Source organism: Rattus norvegicus, chromosome 3 (genome assembly GCF_036323735.1).
Source record: "Rattus norvegicus strain BN/NHsdMcwi chromosome 3, GRCr8, whole genome shotgun sequence".
NCBI lineage: Eukaryota > Metazoa > Chordata > Mammalia > Rodentia > Muridae > Rattus > Rattus norvegicus.
Window position 1 is genome coordinate 128,949,695 of NC_086021.1, and position 17,766 is coordinate 128,967,460.

At 49.3% G+C, this 17,766-nt stretch overlaps 1 protein-coding gene across 18 annotated transcripts in view; it reads right to left on the bottom strand.

Annotated features, from left to right (window-relative positions):
• Frmd5 (FERM domain containing 5) overlaps positions 1 to 17,766 on the bottom strand; it is a 271,323-nt gene that overhangs the window by 3,883 nt on the left and 249,674 nt on the right. For 7 of the 18 annotated variants that reach the window (XR_010064879.1, XM_039106833.2, XM_039106834.2 and 4 more), the window contains exons 8-14: positions 13,022 to 13,110; positions 8,871 to 8,957; positions 8,226 to 8,289; positions 7,715 to 7,806; positions 6,088 to 6,162; positions 4,850 to 4,918; positions 4,111 to 4,217 (exon numbers count right to left, since the gene is read on the bottom strand). Coding sequence is in view for 17 of the 18 variants with exons in the window: in XM_039106833.2 (XP_038962761.1) it covers positions 4,111 to 4,217; positions 4,850 to 4,918; positions 6,088 to 6,162; positions 7,715 to 7,806; positions 8,226 to 8,289; positions 8,871 to 8,957; positions 13,022 to 13,110 (583 nt within the window). In the remaining variant the exon portion in view is untranslated. The remainder of the gene's footprint in view (positions 1 to 4,110; positions 4,218 to 4,849; positions 4,919 to 6,087; positions 6,163 to 7,714; positions 7,807 to 8,225; positions 8,290 to 8,870; positions 8,958 to 13,021; positions 13,111 to 17,766) is intronic. The other 11 variants (XM_008762214.4, XM_008762212.4, XM_063284976.1 and 8 more) reach the window with 5 other exon arrangements.

Sequence of the window (17,766 nt, forward strand, 5' to 3'; positions counted from 1 at the left end):
ATATTTAGAAATCAAGAACAGGACAAAAGAAGGACCCGGCAGACATTTGAAAACATTTAAAGTTTTCACTTGTATCTTTCAACAGCCCCATAAAGTGCTGAGGGTGAATAGTTACAGAAAAGTCACGTGGTTGTGGAACTGTGGACAGAATCCAAGCATAGTGGTGTTGATGGGATGCAGGGCTCATTAAGTCTGCAGCCTGCACCTGCCTAGGGACTCAGGCACCCAAGAAACGTGTGACTAAGAGCTGCTGCTCCAGGACTCTTTTTTTTTTTTTTTTTTTTTTTTTTTCCAGAGCTGGGGACCAAACCCAGGGCCTTGCGTTTGCTAGGCAAGCGCTCTACCGCTGAGCTAAATCCCCAACCCCGCTCCAGGACTCTTGATGCTCTAGTTTCTCTGTCTTTCCTGATGCAGCCTCTGGCGTGTGTGATATGAGTGCTTTCTGCATCACTGACGGGACAGAATCCTTTAAGTCCTGGCTGTGGCATGATCCTGGCCTCTGCCCTACTTCCTTTCCTCTGGAGGGCATATGACACTCCCTGAAATGCCTGTCCCCTCACAAGGACATCTATGACAGCCAGATCTCCCAAGTATGACCAGCTTTGGTGCCAGCAGCCACTTCAGTATAAAATATCTTGGCTTGTGATTAATCCCTAAGCTGGCTGAGGAAGGAGAGGCTGACATCAGGACAGTGAGTCAGAAGCCATGGCATACTAAGCTGTTGGTGTCTTCAGTAAATAAGATAGGCAGGCAGTAAATAGGCAGGCAGGCATTTCTAGTAGAACGCCTGACCACCACAGTTGTTCACCAAGCACGTTAATGTTCTGTTCTGTCAACAGAAGACTGCTGTAAGGTCATTCCATATCAGGCTAGTCCGAACAAGAAAATTTAGCCAGCACCCTCTCCCCATCGCTCCACCCTCTCCCTCCCTCCACTTCTTCCTTCAGCTTAAAACCTTTTTATGGATGGATTTTATCTCTGTTGTATATGAAATGTATCTCATTCAAAATGTTGTGTATATTTAAATTATCCAAAAATATCACCATAAACTTTTAGCATGTGGAATAGCATCCCGCTTTAAACAATTTGTCTTGTATTTTAAATGAAATACAGGGCTTTGTTTCTTTTCTAAGTTGCTAAGGTTCTGTTATGGCATTTCTTTTTTTTTTTTTTTTTTTTTTTTTTTCCTTCGGAGCTGGGAACCGAACCCAGGGCCTTAAGCTTGCTAGGCAAGCGCTCTACCACTGAGCTAAATCCCCAACCCCCTGTTATGGCATTTCTAAATAACCTTTTGTTGCCCCTCCCCCACCCTGTCCCCTGCTCCCCTGTACTGTCCCACCCCAGTACCCTCTTGTACACGTTCAGAGCACATGTACTCCGTTTTCTCAAAATGGCTCATTTGTTTTTCAAAGACGCCATCTCTTGAGCCCCACTTTAGCTTTAACTTTCTGAGTATTCAAAGGTAACATTGAACTCGGATCCTCCTACTGTCATCAAACGCTGGGAGTGCAGGTGTATGCAGCCATGTTAGGCTTACCAAACTCAGAGCCTTCTGCGTGTTACGCAAGCATTCCCCCAATCGAGCGACTTCCTAACCCCTCACCACCGCCATGGTCTCCTTTCTGGTTTCATGGCCTATAGCCACTCCCACCTATGTCAAGATTTAAAGGTAGAATACAAGAGAAAAACACGTAGTATTTGTCTTTGAGTCTGGGTTACCACCCTTAATAGTTTCCAGATTTTCTACAAGTTTCATATTTTAGAAGATTTATCTGCTCCAGGAGCCACATTTGCCTGCCGTTCCTCCAGCCCATTAGGCTCAGTGCTGGGCGAGGTGGTACAGCAAGACAGGTGTATTTACCTTTGAGGTGCTCTAGCTGACGCCTCTGTCCAGAAGTGGCTCCCAGTGGGCCAGGGGGGACAGTCGTTAGGACCCTAGCCTGAAGCCGAGGTCCCATCCTCAGGATGCGGATGCTTAGGGGCCGAAGGCAGTGGTTAGTCAGCCGGAGCTGGACATGGACTCTGGTTTGAATCTTAATTAGACTCTTTCCCATGGCGGGCCAGGAAGGCAGTTCCTTCTTCAAGGGAAACCAGCCAGGCCTGGGAGGCACGGAGAGGAAATAGCCAGCTAGGGACAAAGAATCTTCACCAGTTCCATGCCATGGCAGCCCCTCCAGCGATGCCTTCTACCCCGACAGAGTGCTGGCTCTGCGGGGGCCGCAGGTCAGGCTGAGCTGCAATGAGGGAGAAGCTTGGAGAGGAGAGGCCATCCTTATCAGGGGACTGGATTCAGTCAGAAGTGCTTACGTCCATAAAAAGCAATGCCTTCCTCTGCAGCTTATTCCCCGAGGCCCTGCATGGCCCCGGCTCTCAGAGGGAAGGGGAAAGGCCGTGGACCAACTACAACTGTCCCAGAAAGTAGGCTGTGAAGTCATGGGCAGGCCTTATCTAGGCCGTGTACACTGAAGTCACAAGGAACTGAGGAAGAGGTGGCTCCAGGGCTGGGAATGGGTCCGACTATTCCCCCACCCCCACCCCTTTGGCTGAGCTCCAAGTTCTGTCCCTCCATCGACACAGTGGGTAAAGGAAACTGATTCCTGAGTGTCCTCTGGGCCTCCACAGCAGATACTTAAGCAAAAGAAGTCACAGTTTTTGTTTTTAAAGTGTTCCTGTTTGTGGGGATTTCGTGCTTCATTCAAACTGTAATGCTGTGTTGTTATTTTATTTCTTTTTTTTTTTTATTTTTCCCCATTTCTGGAAAGCAAATGAAGTTTTTCTAGAAAAGTCAGAGGGCTTCTGTGAGGTGCCTTCGAATGGATCCTGTCCCATGGATTTCGTTTGTGCCTTTTGAAGGCCCTGCTCCCACACCCCCCCCCCCCCCCGTGGCTCCTCCCTGCAGTCAGCTGTGTTTGTTAGCCGCTGGTCACTTCCACACAGTTGCAAAAGGCCAGGTGGGAGGGCTTCTCTTTAAAATGCTGTACCACGCAAAGGATTTAGGAGGCTGAGGCAGGAGGACTGTCTGTGCTACAGGGCACCCTCATCCTAACCAAAACAAATTCACTCCATGGACATTAGCTTCCTCACCAGTCACAGAGCAGGCAGGGAGGGGCTGCTTTTCACAAATGAAGCAACCGCCTGCTGCCTGTTTAGGCGTCTCCATGGAGTTCTGAATCAGCCACCAGTGAATACTCAGGTCAGCTTCATGCATCACACCCTAAAACTTAACAGGAACCAGAGACCCTCTCAGAATGATACTCTTCCTTACCAGAGCAGTTCTGTGTTTGAGACAAAGCACTTTATACTGACCTTTAACTCAGGGGGGTCCTCCTGCCTCAGCTTCCTGAGTGTTGGGAGTATAGGCATGTGTTTTCACAGTCCTCTTACTTCTGCCTCCCGAGTACTGATCACCACTAAACACATCATTGCTGGGGACTGAACACTCTGCTAGTGTCCCCACCCTTTGTGTAGAACCTTCTACCTGCCACTGGGCTCCCACCCAACAGACTGCTGTTGTCTCTAAAGCAAATACGATTCTTTTCAAGTCTCTGGTGGTTTGATCGAGAATGTCCCCCACAGTCTTGAGTGTTTGAACACTTGGTGCCCAGTTGGTGGCGACGAGGTTTAGGATCTGTGGTCTTGCTGGAGGCAGCGTGGCACTTGGGGTGGGATCTGAGACTTCAGAGCTTCACTCGCTTTCACTCGCTTCAGGTTCTCTCCCTTGTGCTTGTCTGAAGAGGTTAACTCCCAGCTTCCTGTCTGAAGAGGTTAACTCCCAGCTTCCCGTTCCATTGCTGCCAAGCCTTGCTGTCCTGCCTCTCTGCCATGATAAACTTTTGTTATTTCAAGATAGGGTTTCTCTATGTAACTCTCGGTGTCCTGGAACTCACTCTGCAGACCAGGCTGGCCCTGAACTCAGAGATCAGCCTGCCTCTGCCTCCAAATACTGGGATTAAAGGCCTGTGCTTGGCTCAAAATAAACCTTCCTGCGCACATTGCCTTGGTCCTGGCGTTTTGTCACAGCAGTAGAAAGTAACAAATACGACTCCTGAGGAGGAACTTAGCCACGTCAGCGTGCAGACCTCGGCGTCATTTCCAGGCGCCCACACTCACCTTCCATGATAGAGATGTGCACAGCTCTTCGTCGTGTCCTGGGGACGCTGCTCAGCCGTGGGCCATGGGTTATGGAGGGACAGCTGCGGCTAGGGACCATCCCTGCTCTGAGAAGCAATGGACACAGAACCACTCAGTGACAGATAAGGGTGTCTAGATATCTAACAAATTCTCTTAACCCTTGACCCCCGAGTCTCAGATTCTGTGTTAGATTCCCTCACTTCCTTTCTGCCGTGTGTCTTGGGAGGCAGACAGGACTGTTAGGGAGTATGACCCCATGCTCCTGAAATGTCTGAAAATGGTACCAGTACTTTTGCTAGTTCCCATAGGCTGCTTAGGGGAGGCTGTGTTGAGGCGCAGGTAATAATTTCTCATTTCCAGAAGTACAGGCTGGATTTCTCAGCCAGTCTGTGTGTCTATCAGGCTTGGGGGAGGCAGGCTTCTAGAAATACATGATTTATGGACACACATGACATGATCGTGAGGTTTCTGGAATGGAGTAATTCCAGAACAGCTAAGGGTCTTCGTTTGCCACATCTTTAGAGCTCTCTGCTGTGGCTTGTCTTCCCTGAGCGGTTACAGGTCGTACACGGGTCCCGAGCCCCACATGATAAGGGGCCCCTCACTCTGCTGCCCTCTTTTGTGTCTGTTTGGTCAAAAGCTCCATGGGGCTTGGCTTGCGAGATCTTTTGAGCTTCGGGGATCTGTGCTGGAGGTGGTGAGGCCGCCAGCAGCCTACCTGTGTATTTCTGGTGGTTCCCGTTTGATCTTGGCACTCGACTCCATTACTTCCTTTGCAACCCGGCCACTGTCAAATGGTAAGATAAAAACAAACGGCAAGAAAGGCAGTTCTCAGGCCCAGGCTCCAGGACCTCAGGTGCTCTGGCTGAGTCAAGAAACAGAGTTCTAGCACATCATGGTGGCTTAGCTTAGCTCTTCACTGCTAGAGTCTCTGGGATCCTCCTGCCCCCACCCCTTTTTGAGACAGGCTCTCATTGTGTAGTCTTGGCTGTCCTGGAGCTCACTGTGTAGACCTCAAACTCACAGAGAACTGCCTGCCTCTGCCGGAATTAAAGATGTGATCACTCATGCCCAGTTTCTTTCTTTCTTTTTTTTTTTTTCTTTTTCGGAGCTGGGGACCGAACCCATGGCCTTGCGCTTGCTAGGCAAGTGCTCTACCGCTGAGCTAAATCCCCAGACTTCCCCCCCCCCCCCCCCAGTTCCATTCTTAATTGGGAACAATTCCTCTAGTTTCTGTGAATCACCAGGAGAAAACCCAAAAGCTGTCGGAGCAGGGACACAGAACTTTCACAGTTCTTGGTTTGCTCCTGCTGCTGTGATGGCTGACTCCTGGATTATGTTACAGTTAGAAATGGCAGGTTTGTGGAAAGAGTCATGACACTACAGAGTTCCAGCCCAGCTCATACCACACCCTCCCAGCCCCAGGAGGCTGAGCCGTTAGACACCCTGAGTTGTGTTGCCCAAGGACAGAGAGCTTCCTGGAAGGCTGGGGCATTCATGTAAGCTAACCAACACTAGTGTATTTTTACCTCTGTAAACAAGCTTGGTTGCCTTGACTACACCGTGTGCTTGATCATGTCTATCTAAGAGGTCCAGAGGAAGTATGTAGCCTTGTGAGGTTTGCCTTCATAAGCCCTGTCTAATGGAATCTGGCCCCTTACTCTGGGAATCCTGGCTATGGGCCTGGGCAGTCTCTAACAAAACTTGCTTCAGATTTGGCTCAGAAATTGCAGTAGTGGACTCATTCTCACTTGGTGAGACAAGCTCTGTGAGGGAAGGAGAGACCTACCGACAGAAAGCTAGAGAGGATGAAGGTAAAGGGCTCAGGAAGTGGGAGGGAACGCCAGGCCCTGCCACGAGCTCCAGCTCTTTGTTCTCAGGATGAGGTACGGAATGTTCTCTGGAGAAGGAAGGGTCTGGAAAGATCTGGAGTGGCTACTTACTCTCACTATTTACCTGTATCGGAACCGGCTCCCTTTAAAGAATAAATTGCTGCTGGACACTGTGCGGACTTGGCTTGACTTCTCCAGCCTGTGGCAAAGCAAAGTATGGGGTGACATGGGGGCCAAACCACCTCAGAGGTTAATGGAGGGGGGTAGTACAGCCTGCACTTGGCTATCTGTGCGGGAGTGGTGCCCGCTAGGAGGAAGACTCAGCAGCTGAGTGGCCACGCACGGGTTTGGAAACACGTATTTGTTCCCAGGAAGGAAACAGGCCTGAGAGAAGAAGATGGGGGTAACTGCTTTCTTTTGATGATGCATCCTTTCTTTTGGCAGAAAGAATGGGGATGCTTCTGAATTCCCAGGGCAATGGGAACCTTGAACACTTTTCTCTCTGCTTCCTGGGCCGCTCGCTGCTCATAAGCCCCACCAACAGGAGTTTGTCTCTCAGATTTGCTTCTCTCTAGGTTCATGCAACTGGCCAAACCTAGGCCTTGTCCTCAAGGTGAAGGGAAGACAGTAGCCAAAGAAACTGCTCTCTTGGCTTTCTTAACAGCAGGGAAATTCAAGCTTGCTAAAGTCTCTCCCGAAAGTGTTTCCTTCAGCAGGAAGCCCACACAGGGTGGAATACACACGGCCCGTGCAGTTCACCATGGTGCTAGTATCAAGTGCACAGTGAGTATTGAAGACTGGGAATGCTTTCCCAAGACACAGCTCTGGGGCTGTGGCCCTGGCAACTGGCAAATCAGTTCTGTTGGCTAGAGTCAGCTCTTCCCCCAGACTCCTTCAATAAAGCAGAGTTACCACCGATGCTGGATATCACTGTATTTGGTGATAGCAAGGGTCACCTAACTGGAATATATTGCACTGTTTGGCATTGTAAGCTTTTCTTTTCTTTTCTTTCTTTTTTTTAACACTGGGTCCCATGTAGCCCAGGCTATTCTGCAGTTTGTAGCTGAGGATGACCTTTAACTGATTCTTAGGCCTCCAGCTCCTGAGGGCTGGGATTACAGGCATTTGTTGCTGTGCCTGCTTATGCAATGTGGAGTGCTGAACCAAGTACTCCAGCAAATGAATCGCATCTGCAGCCCAGAACATCTACTGAAATATGAACCATAATGCTTTGTTTTTAAGCAATGCCAAGCGGTTTGGTGAAACATTTGCCTGGCATCGCCTCAGCCTCTCTCTGGCCCATTTCCTTGTGCACGTTCACATTTCATATCCACGTTCTTCACCAGAGAAAAGTGGATGCAGAAGTCCCCTAACTCCTCCAAACTCTCAAGCAAGCAGAGTTTTCTCTGGCTCAAACCTAGCTTCTCAGGAGCAGGCCAAGTGTCCACCATCTCTAGCTCTCCTACCCTAAGCTCCCAGGCACTGGGCTCTGAGCTACCCACCAGGAGGGAGACCCCTAGTTCTCCTCAAGGTTGAGGTCAGGACACTGCTCTGGGTTGTGTGGGTCTTTCATGGAACTCCTGTCTTCTAGGCCTTCCAGGGCCCCACAGAGGCAGTGATTCAAATTAAGATGACACCCACTGGGCTTTCCTGCCACAACACCAGAGTCACTCTGCTGGCTTCCTGTTTCTCTAGGTCGGCCTGCCTGTCCTCTGGGGGCAGCTTTGTGGACCCCTCCTGTGCTCACTCACTTGTAGAATGCTTGATTCTCAATCCCACATTTCCAGAGATGCTTGCAGGCTTCTGGAGTTGGAGCAAAATATGTGAGGATAATCTTTTTTTCCTGCAAAAAATTCCAGAGAATCAGCTGAGGTGGGTGGAGAGGCCTGGGACCCTGTGTCCTGTGATACGGGAGGCCCTGTAGCAACTGACTAGCTAGAAGAGGGGCTCACAACAATTCACCACTTCACCCCTGCCAAGCCTCACAGAGCTCTTGATGAGAAGCAGAACGTCCATCCACCTGGCATTCTCTGGGAGAGAGCGCCTCAGCCTCATTTGACCAAGTTTCCTGGAGGCGCTCCTGTCTGACTGGAGCCTCTGGGTGCTATCAGCATATCCAGGCCTTCCCACCCACCATGCCTCCACCTTTGCCCCAGCCCAGGAGGCAGGTAACCTCCTCTGGATTCTTTACCCTTGGCTCCAACTACGAGGGACTGTCACAGTGCCCCAGCCCTCCCTGAAGAAAAGGAAGCCGGTACTCACCTCTTTCTGACTTACATATAAATAGAAAGTCTTTCCTTCAAATTTCAGCTTGGTCACCTCATTCCTAGAAGCACAAAGAGAGTGCCCGTCCGTCACCTGGCTTAGGCTGCTTGTCCACAGTAATGTAGATGCACAGCCCACCCGACTGGAAGGGGCTCCAGGCACAGACACAATTTTAGCCAGAGTTAGAACTGAGAACAAGACAGTAGCGCAGTGGCCTTAGAGAACAGTCATTGAGACAGTTCAGCCCACAGTTTCCCAGTCAATCACACTGTAATATTGGGGTGAGAGGAGGATTTCGGGCTCATCAACAGTGGCTAGAAAAGGGTAACATTTGCACGGAAAAGTGAGTGCAGGAAGAGGGCATTGTTGCCAGATTTGATTCATAGCACAGGTACGTTATCTGATGGGACTGTCGAATAGAAGATGCCACAGGTAGCTGATGAGGCCAAAGTTGAAGATCACAGCAAAGAATGAAATACAAGGCATCCAGGTGCTGAGGGTGCTGGGTCTTTCAGGTGACTGTGCCACTGGATGGAGAATGCAGCTTAATGCAGACAGATGTCAAACGATCTCAGGGAAGGGTGGGGCAACATACCAAAGAGAGAGAACAGATTACATGGAACAGTCATGCAGGGTACTGACCAGGAAAGGGGCTTAGGGGTTATTGTAGAAAAATCCTTGAAGCCACCAGCCCAGTGAATGGCTGCAGTAAAAGAGGCAAACAGGATACTGGGGTACGTCACCCGTGGGACAGACACAAATCAGAAGAAGTGACATGGTTACTGTACATGGCACAGCCTAGACCTCTCCTCCACAAACTGCTTGGTTACATTTACAAAGTGGGGGAACTACCTGGGATTTATTTGGATGTCCCTGAGAGCCACCAGGCCTCCCCATCAGCTAGCCCTGTGTGCCCAATCAGGGCCCGATTCCCCACCGGAGTTTTCATTTTTCTGCCTGAGACCCCTAAGGAGGTCTGGTCGTGCACATCTGCCATCGGTAGGCGTCCTGTTGCCTCTAGGGAGGTTTCTTCACCATCCCAGTAAGTGGTCAAAAGGCAGTAATCACCAGGTACCTGATTTATGGTTGATAATGTCATGGGGGTAGAGGGATGTGACTCACTCTCACCAAGAAGTCATGGCTGGGTCAGAGTGACACTTTACAACTCCCCAGTACAGGTTTAGAACTAGTGCAAACTTCTTCTTGTCACTTTCTGTCGCTGTTGGCCAACTAACCATGACTCTTACACTCAGGTAGAATGCAATGGGTGTTCAGCTTCTAGTGAGTGTGGGGGATAGTTTTCCTCTTTTTGCCTTTTTGATATGAGATCTCACTGTGTAGCCCTGGTTGTCCTGGAACTCACTGTGTAGACCAGGCTAGCCTCGACATGAAGGTAATCCCCTCACTCCTGAGTGCTGAGATTGCACCTGGCCTATGAGTTTGTTTTTTCCTATTGAATGTGAGGTTGGATTTATACCTATGATTCTGAAGTTGAGACAGTAGGAGGGTTTCCAGGGAGAAAGGGTCATGGGAGAATGAAAAGTGGGGGAGGCAGGGATAACTTAGGGGCCGAGAGTGTCTATTACAGGGATGACCTGGTTTCTGGACTAAGACAACCACTCTGTCGAGGGTACAAGCCTTCAAGAACACCAGACGCATCAGGCAGAAAATGCCCTACCCAAGAACTGCGGCCCAATCCCAGTCAGTCTTCTGAAATGCGTTTTGCTGGCTAGGGGACAGCAAACCCTCACACTGTCACACAAAGTACAGAGACGGGAGCCAATGTGGGGGATGATAGGTGTGTTGGGTACTCCATGATACCCCCTGCCTTGTGAATGGGACTCAGAGCCACATGTCTGAGGAGTGTTGCTTCAGGACTCGTTAATCATATTACCAGCCCTCACGAGAGCAACCTGGGGCAGGAAGGTGGCTGGTGGCCCGGGAAGGGTTGACTGCATCCCTGAACATCCTGAGAAGAAAACTCACGAGAAACAGCTCTATTCTCCCCATACTTCACTCAACAGAAGCAAGGGAAGGACCCTGGTCCTAACCACATTCTTCCAGACCAAGGGAAGCCATGTATCCAACTTATCTGTTAGAAGGGCTTAGACACGCAGGCTGAGGCCCAACGCAGAATTGAAATCACAGGGGGCTCAAACTGTGTTCTCTCTCATATGTCCACCCTACTTTTAGATTTTTAGATTTGCGTGTTTATAATGGTCTGTACAAGTTAGGAAGCCATGATTGAGGGGAGGGAGAAAAACCTTTAGAGAGGGTAGTGGAATATGTATGATGTCAAAGTGTGTGTGTGTGTGTGTGTGTGTGTGTGTGTGTGTGTGTGTGTGTGTGTATGTGTGTGAGTATGTTTTACGTGTGTGTGAGTGAGTGTGAGTGTGTGTGTGTGTGTGTGTGTGTCTGGGAGTAAGAGTGGGGAAGAGGATGGGATGAAAAGGGAGGAGGGGATGGGAGGGTGAGTTAACTAAAATTAAGCATGTGTGAAAAAAACCTTATGGAATACTACTACTTTGTAAATAAATTTAAAAATATACTTAAAAAAACAAATTTGAACAGAGATACTTTGTATGGGTAGACAATCCTTTCCCCAAAGGCATGGGTTACTAAATGAAAATCTCAGTGCCAGTGTTGGATTATCTCCCTACTAGTTACTGGTTAGGGAGGCTCCCAGAAGTCCCCCAAACCACACAGGGCATTGTTGTTGCTCTTGATGCCCACAATAACCATAGGTAAGGCCATATGGCAGAAGACATAAAACACTTTGGTTGTAAGACATAGAGAAATCAACCTGGAAGCTTCCTTCTAGGTAGCTTTCATAGTGCCAAAGGGTGGAAGGGAGTTAGTTACCAATGCACTACCCAGTGACGGCCCCTGCAGCTACTATACTAATGTGCCAAGCAGGGTGTGCCCACTGGTACCCAACAGTGGTATAACTGCCAGGGCATAACCAACTGCTTTCTGATTGGATTTGAGGCCTGTGCCACAGGAATGGAAGTTTGATGCTGTAAAAGTAGTCAAAAGGCCTTGGCTGGTGAGGTCATAGGCCTTGGCTGATGAATATCTATGTTTATACCTTAGGTCAGTGCTCAGTCTTGGTCAGTGAAGCTATTTTTGCAAGATCAAACCAGCTAGTAATTCCAGCACAGATGGGGAGGGGCACATAGGATCCAGCACTAGCTGAGGACCTCTTAGCAACGGAGGCTGCTGTGTGTGCGTGCGTGTGTGTGTGTGTGTGTGTGTGTGTGTGTGTGTGTGGTCATTTTTCTTTGGGGTGTGTGTGCGTGTGGCTACTGGTAGGTTGCACACGCAGACAGCACTAGTCTGCCTCTGGTTAGATTTAAAACGGGATGGGTTCTGCTGGTGAAAGGCTCAATGAGAAACGGTGCTGAGCCTGGTGACCTGAGTTTAATTCCAGGGCTCACATGGCGGCAGGAGGGAGGAGACTGAAAAACTGTCCTCTTAGCATCACACATGTGCTGTGGTAGGAGTGACCACTACATACAAAATACATAAATGTAGCCAAAAATTGTTTTAGCCATGTGGTGGTGGCACATACCTTTAATTCCAGACTGAGGAGACAGAGGCAGGCAGAGTTTGAGGACAGCCTTGTCTACAGAGTGAGTTCCAGGATAGCCAGGGCTACATAGAGAAACCCTGTCTAAAACAAAAACAAACAAACAAACAAACAAAAAAAAAACAACAACTCAGAGTTTAAAAAAAGAGAACACAAAAAGAGCTGGGCATGGTGGCATACACCTTTAATCCCAGCAGATTTTTTAATCCCTCTGGGAGACAGAGGCAGGCAGATCTTTGTGAGTTTGAAACCTGCTTGGTCTACATAGTAAGTTCCAGGACAACCATGGGGCTATGTAGACAGATGCTGCCTTTAAAAAAAAAAAAAAAGCCACAAATGTGAAGGAGAGGCATGGGGGGAGGGGTATCTTAGGGGAGTGGCCAGAGGGGTTGGGATGGATCGTATCAAGATACATTGTATATATGTAGAAAATTGTCAAAGATTACAATTTTTTTTAAGAAAGAAAAAAGACAGGTTCTCAATTATGCAGAATATCTTGGTGAGAGCAACAGATGTTTATACAGACAGGGAAGCACACAGGTCCCAAGATAGCCACATGTCAACACGTAGCCACCTGTGCCCAGCCACCCCCAACTGAGACAAGGAGGGGAGTAAGGTGGGCAGGTGCAACCGAGACAGTGGCTCCTGCATGCGGGATGTGGCAGGGGAGAGGGAGGGGAAAGGTAGGATGTGGCTCTCAGAGGGACACGGAGCCCTAAGGATGGGGATGTGTGGGGCAGCAGTATCTCATCTCTAGCAGACTGGGCCGAGGGTATTTCACATGTCATAGGTGACATCTAGTTGTCTGTGAGCCCCTCCCTTGTCAGAAGAGTAAGTGAGAGCATTGGGCTATGTATTGAGATACTCCTGGATGGCCTTAATTATCGGCAGTGACCTTCAGTGAGTGATGGACCCAAAGACTTAGTTCACTTGGGGACTTCTCTTATGTTGGCTCCAGTTGCAGGCTTCCCTCGAGATCAAACCCCAGTGTCTGCAGAGGCTGCTGACTCTCAGGAACACCCTTTGAAAGGACAGGATCCCACAGAGAAGACCACTACCTTGATCGGCTCTTTCTCAACTCAAGGCTTTGGGAAAGGCTGCAAACCGTAGCTGCCCATCACAGACAAAGGACATGGGTACCACAGCCCCTCCCCAGTTAGTGATGCATGAGGAACCTGTTCTGTAGATGAAGACAGACACTCACCATTTAATGAAGTGAACCCTCTTGTTTCCTTGAAGAACAACAAACCCGAAAGGAGTGAAGGCCAGAAATGCAGCATTCCCTGACACATCCTGTAATAGAGAAAGACTGCTCACTGGGCCATAGAGGTGCAGGTATAGAAGAGAAAAGGCGGAAAACACATTGCTCTAAGTCTGAGGTAGTGGCAAAAACCTTTGGTTCCAGCACTCAGGAGGTAGAGGCAGGAAGATCAGAGTTCAAGGTCATCATCAGCTACATAGTGAGTTCAAGGCCAGCCTAGGCTGCAGGAGAAGCCAGTCTCAAAAACCATAGATGAACACCCATGCTATCTGTAGGTGAAGCAGGGGAACCGCCTTTTAGTAGGCCGTTGTAAGATGTGCAGGGCATTTAAGAGCACAAGTTCACAGCTTGAGTCCCAGTCCTGCTACTTGCCAGATGCGCCTCAGTGTGATGGCAACTGTACTACTGTCCCATTGATGGGGTGACATCGTACAGTGTGTGGTAATGGCATCAGCCTCTGCAGGCTGGTGTGGACAGCTAGAGAGAATGTCAAGACCATTGTATCGCTGCTGTGATTTTTAAACTAGTACGGTCACCTTGGGAAACAGTTGGGAAATGGTTAGATATAGAGTTACTACATGACCCAACAATTCCACTTTTAGGGCTATGTCGAAGAGAATTTTAATGTGCCTTGAGGTGTATGGATGTTACTACTATGGCTTTTTAGAGTAGCTACACAATGTGAGCAATCCAGTCCAGTTGCAGAAGAGAATGTTCCTCCATCAACAGGCAGAAGAGCGAGTGGTAGATGGTGGTGCATTGGATATTAACCGGCAGTGAAGGGGGATGGGGTACTCATATGTACAACATGGCTGGACCTTTATGGGGATCACAAAAATATCCTAAAATTTGATGGTAGGGGTGACTGTGAATATACTAAAGACCACTGACTGCACAAGTAAAAGGGTGACTTTTATGATAGTGTGTGTGTGTAAATGGTTACTACTCAGGCCTGTAATCCAAGGCTGAGGCAGGGAGATCCTAAATTAAAGGTGTGCCTAGGCTACAGAGTAACTTCAAGGTCAGTCTGGGTAATTCAGTAGGAAGTTAAAGAGGGCTGGGGATTCAGGGGCAGAACACTTGCCTAGCATGTGTAAAGTCCTAGGTTCAATCCCAAGTACTGCCAAAACGAATCAGCTGACAGGCGGCGTATCACTGTCTCTGTTTACATAATACCATGGGATAATTACCTCAGGAGAGTTTAGATGGAGACATAAGCAGCACCCCAGTGTGTCAGCACCAGGCTGGGGATTTTGCTGAGCAAGTGGGGTGAAGGCGCATCATGGGGCCTGGTACCCTCAGGTGGAGGATCCCGGGTGGAAGAGGTTGCCTAGCAGAGGTGACCTCAGCTTCCTTTGGATCAAGACACTGCGTCAGTCAGGCTCTGCTTTCAGGATACGTAAGTAACGACAGAGATTTCTGGAAAACCTTGCATGAAGTGGGCAGTTCTGGTTTCTCTCAGCTTCAGAGCTTGCCACCCTGGCCAGATATTTAGAGACGGGGGACCCTCGGCAGGACCCTCACCTCAAGGGAAAAAGCATTTGCCTTAAAGCTGCCTCTCGGAGTCAGGCTCGCAAGTGTGAGCATCTGGGCCCAGGAATATATGTGTGCTTTCTAAACCCTTTGGACTAACCTCATCACTACCATTTCCTCTGGGCTGTGGGGAGCCGGACACTTGGCCACAAAGCACAGGGTCATTTAACCCAAGGGCTTAGCAAAGGGCTTTTAAAAGAAGACATAAGCCTGGTTTCTTCCGAGTCATGTGGCTGGCTTCCTCCTGCCTGTCACCAGTGCTTGGAGGTGATTAACAACAAACCAGTGCAAGGTGCGGCACGCAAACACAGTCCCTGACCGCCAGGAGGCGGCAGGCCTAACTTGGCTGAGTTGGCATAAACATGGATCAAGCAAGGTAGGTGACATTTGTGGGGACAATGCCAGAGGGAGGCAGCCAATCTAAGATAGAGGGTGGGCCTTGAAAAGCTTTCTGTCGCTGTGCAGGGTGGACCCACAGACAGGAGCTGCGAGGGGCCCGACCTCAGAGTGTTTGCGCTACTGTAGAACAGGCTATAGGAAGATTTAGCAGAGGTGGTGTGAGACAGTGTTGTGGCACATCGAGGACACTGGGCTACGGCAGGGGAAGTTCATACTTAAAGGGATAAGGGAAGGCTGGAGTAGAGGTGGAAAGGGTGTCTCATAAAGCTTTCTGAGGCACAGGAAAGGGTCTAGAAGGAAGAGCAGCTGGGGCAGTGATTCTCAACCTTCCTGACCCTGTGACCTTTTGGTACAGTTCCACATGTATGGTGACCTCCTGACCATAAGGTTGTTTTGTTGCTACTTCACAACTGTAATTTTGCTACTGTCATGAATCGTAATGTAAATTACTCATCTTTGGAGCTTGCACAGGTATCTTTGGGCGCAGATATCTGTGCTTTCTTACGGCCTTGGGAGACCTCTGTGAAAGGGTCACCCTAAGGGACTGTGACCCACAGGCTGAAAACCGCTGGGCTAGAGGGATGGGAGGGCCAGGCCTGGAGATAGTGGAGATTTCGTAACAGAGAAAGTGGTGAGGAAGCGGGGTGGCTGGGCCGCCTCTGCTGTCTCCGGGCGGAAAGGCACCGGCGCTACGGGCCTGTTAGGTCCAGGCCTGGCTGCACTGCATGACTGTAGCCAAGCCCCTTAGTTTCTCCACATTTTAGCTAGGGCTGTTACCTCAGAAGTTCTGCATAGTGGGCGACCATGTACACTAATGGCTGTGTCGGTATGAGTAGACTGTTGAACTTCAGACAAAACCCTAACATTTGACTTTCTTTCCCTTTGATATTGACAGCTAAGGTTCTGTAGTTAGGAAATGAGTGTGGAAGCAGGTCGTCAAGCAGGAAGATCTGGATGGTCATGAACTTGAAATGAGTAGAAGGAATTGGTGGCTGTGACACAGTAGGAGGTGAGACCCAGGGAATGGTCAGAGGTGGGTGGTGCCGGCCAGGCTGTATGATCCAGACACCCCCAGGCAGCCTCCCTGCCCCAGACAAGGACGATTTGGCAGAAGCATGCACAGGACCAACGTTAGCTTCTTAATCAGTCCAGGAGAACAGAGCCCAGCTGAAGCAGTCTGCTCTCATTTAATTATCAAAACGATCCCTCTTCTGTCCTCCCTGGGGCTGCATGGCCCAGATTCCCTGGGCCCAGTAATTGCCTCCCTGTTAATAGAAATCACCAGTATTTATTACACTGACTGCCAGCTTATTTCAGCTCTCCTTGTAGCAACATTAAGGGGGGTGCTTCGTAGCACATCACCAAAGCGAGGCTACTTAGTGATAAGAGTGAGGACTTCTGAATTGCTCCCTGCCTCGGAGGGCTGAGGAGACACTGCCAGGGCCTAATAAAAGGACCTGAGGGTCATGGATACAGTCTGCAGTGGGGCCCTGGCATAGCCCACATGAGTGTAAGGCCCAGGTCTGGGAATGTGGGATAAAAGTCTCTCCCTTCCCCCACAGTAAGTCTCCCAGGCGTCTCTCCTATACAGCTACACAGCAGTGGAAATGATATGAACTCAAAGTGTTGCTCTGCCTCTCAGGGCCTTATGAACTACGGCTTTCTAGTACATCAACTTTCTATAAGACAGGGAGAAGATCGCCCACCCGAGACTGGTTCAAGAGTCAGTAAAAATTAACAGGAAAGGAAAGGACCACTGGCTCTGAATGGCAAGCAGCCCATGTCAAAGTCACAGCTGAGCCAGGAGTTCATGGCTCAGAAGTGCACATGGGTTTAAGTTGGACCCCAGGCTGGCTGTCAGTGCCCATGGCTTCCACGGGCAACAGCAAAGACTGTAGCTACCCGAGGTCAGCTGTCACACTCTGGGGTACTGCCTACCTACCCCTGTGTGCCGTGAATCTTACCCCTCTTACAGGAGGCCTCAAGGGGACTGGATTCTAACACTGAGATGATGACCATGCCTGTCTTTATTCTATGTAATAAGGAAGGTTGCAAGATGTGACTTACCAATTCAGGGAACAAGTTCTGTCACACTTATTGTTCTCTTACTCATAGTTGAGAAGTGGGGAGGTCAGAATCCAGCAAGACCCCAATAGTTGGTTAGGACTGAAGCTTAGAGCAAGATATCCCTAACACTTCTGTGAGGTTTCCTGCTACTTGCTGGTAATGTCTGAGCAATTTTCAGAGTAGCTAAAAGATTTTTTGACAGCATCTCATTGTGTAGCCCTGACTCCAGGCTGGCCTCAAACTCACAGAGACTCCTCTGCCTCTTCCTCCCAAGTGTTGGGATTAATGGCATGAGCCATGTGCTTGGCTAAATGTGTAGCCCAGATTGTCTCACAAACCTTCTGTCTCTGCATCTTCGTCAGCATATCCTGCCAGTGTGCGCCATCACAACCAATTTAAACCAGTTTTGCTATACACAGGACGTATTTAGGAAGCTTTGATAATTCTTAAGTCACGATGACATAAGTCTTATATCATTTACAAAGACATGTAGCTGTGCCATGACTGCCGGCCCTGAGAACATAGGCCTGTCTGGCAGTGAGCTGCCCAGTGGACAGAGGATTAGGTGAGGGGAGGAAGTTTGTGTCCCAGAATGTTCTCCAGGTTTTCATTACTTCAAAGGTAAAATGAAACCACTTCCCGAGGGCTTTGCCTTGGTGCCCCTTAGTTTTCATTCTGTTGGATCATAG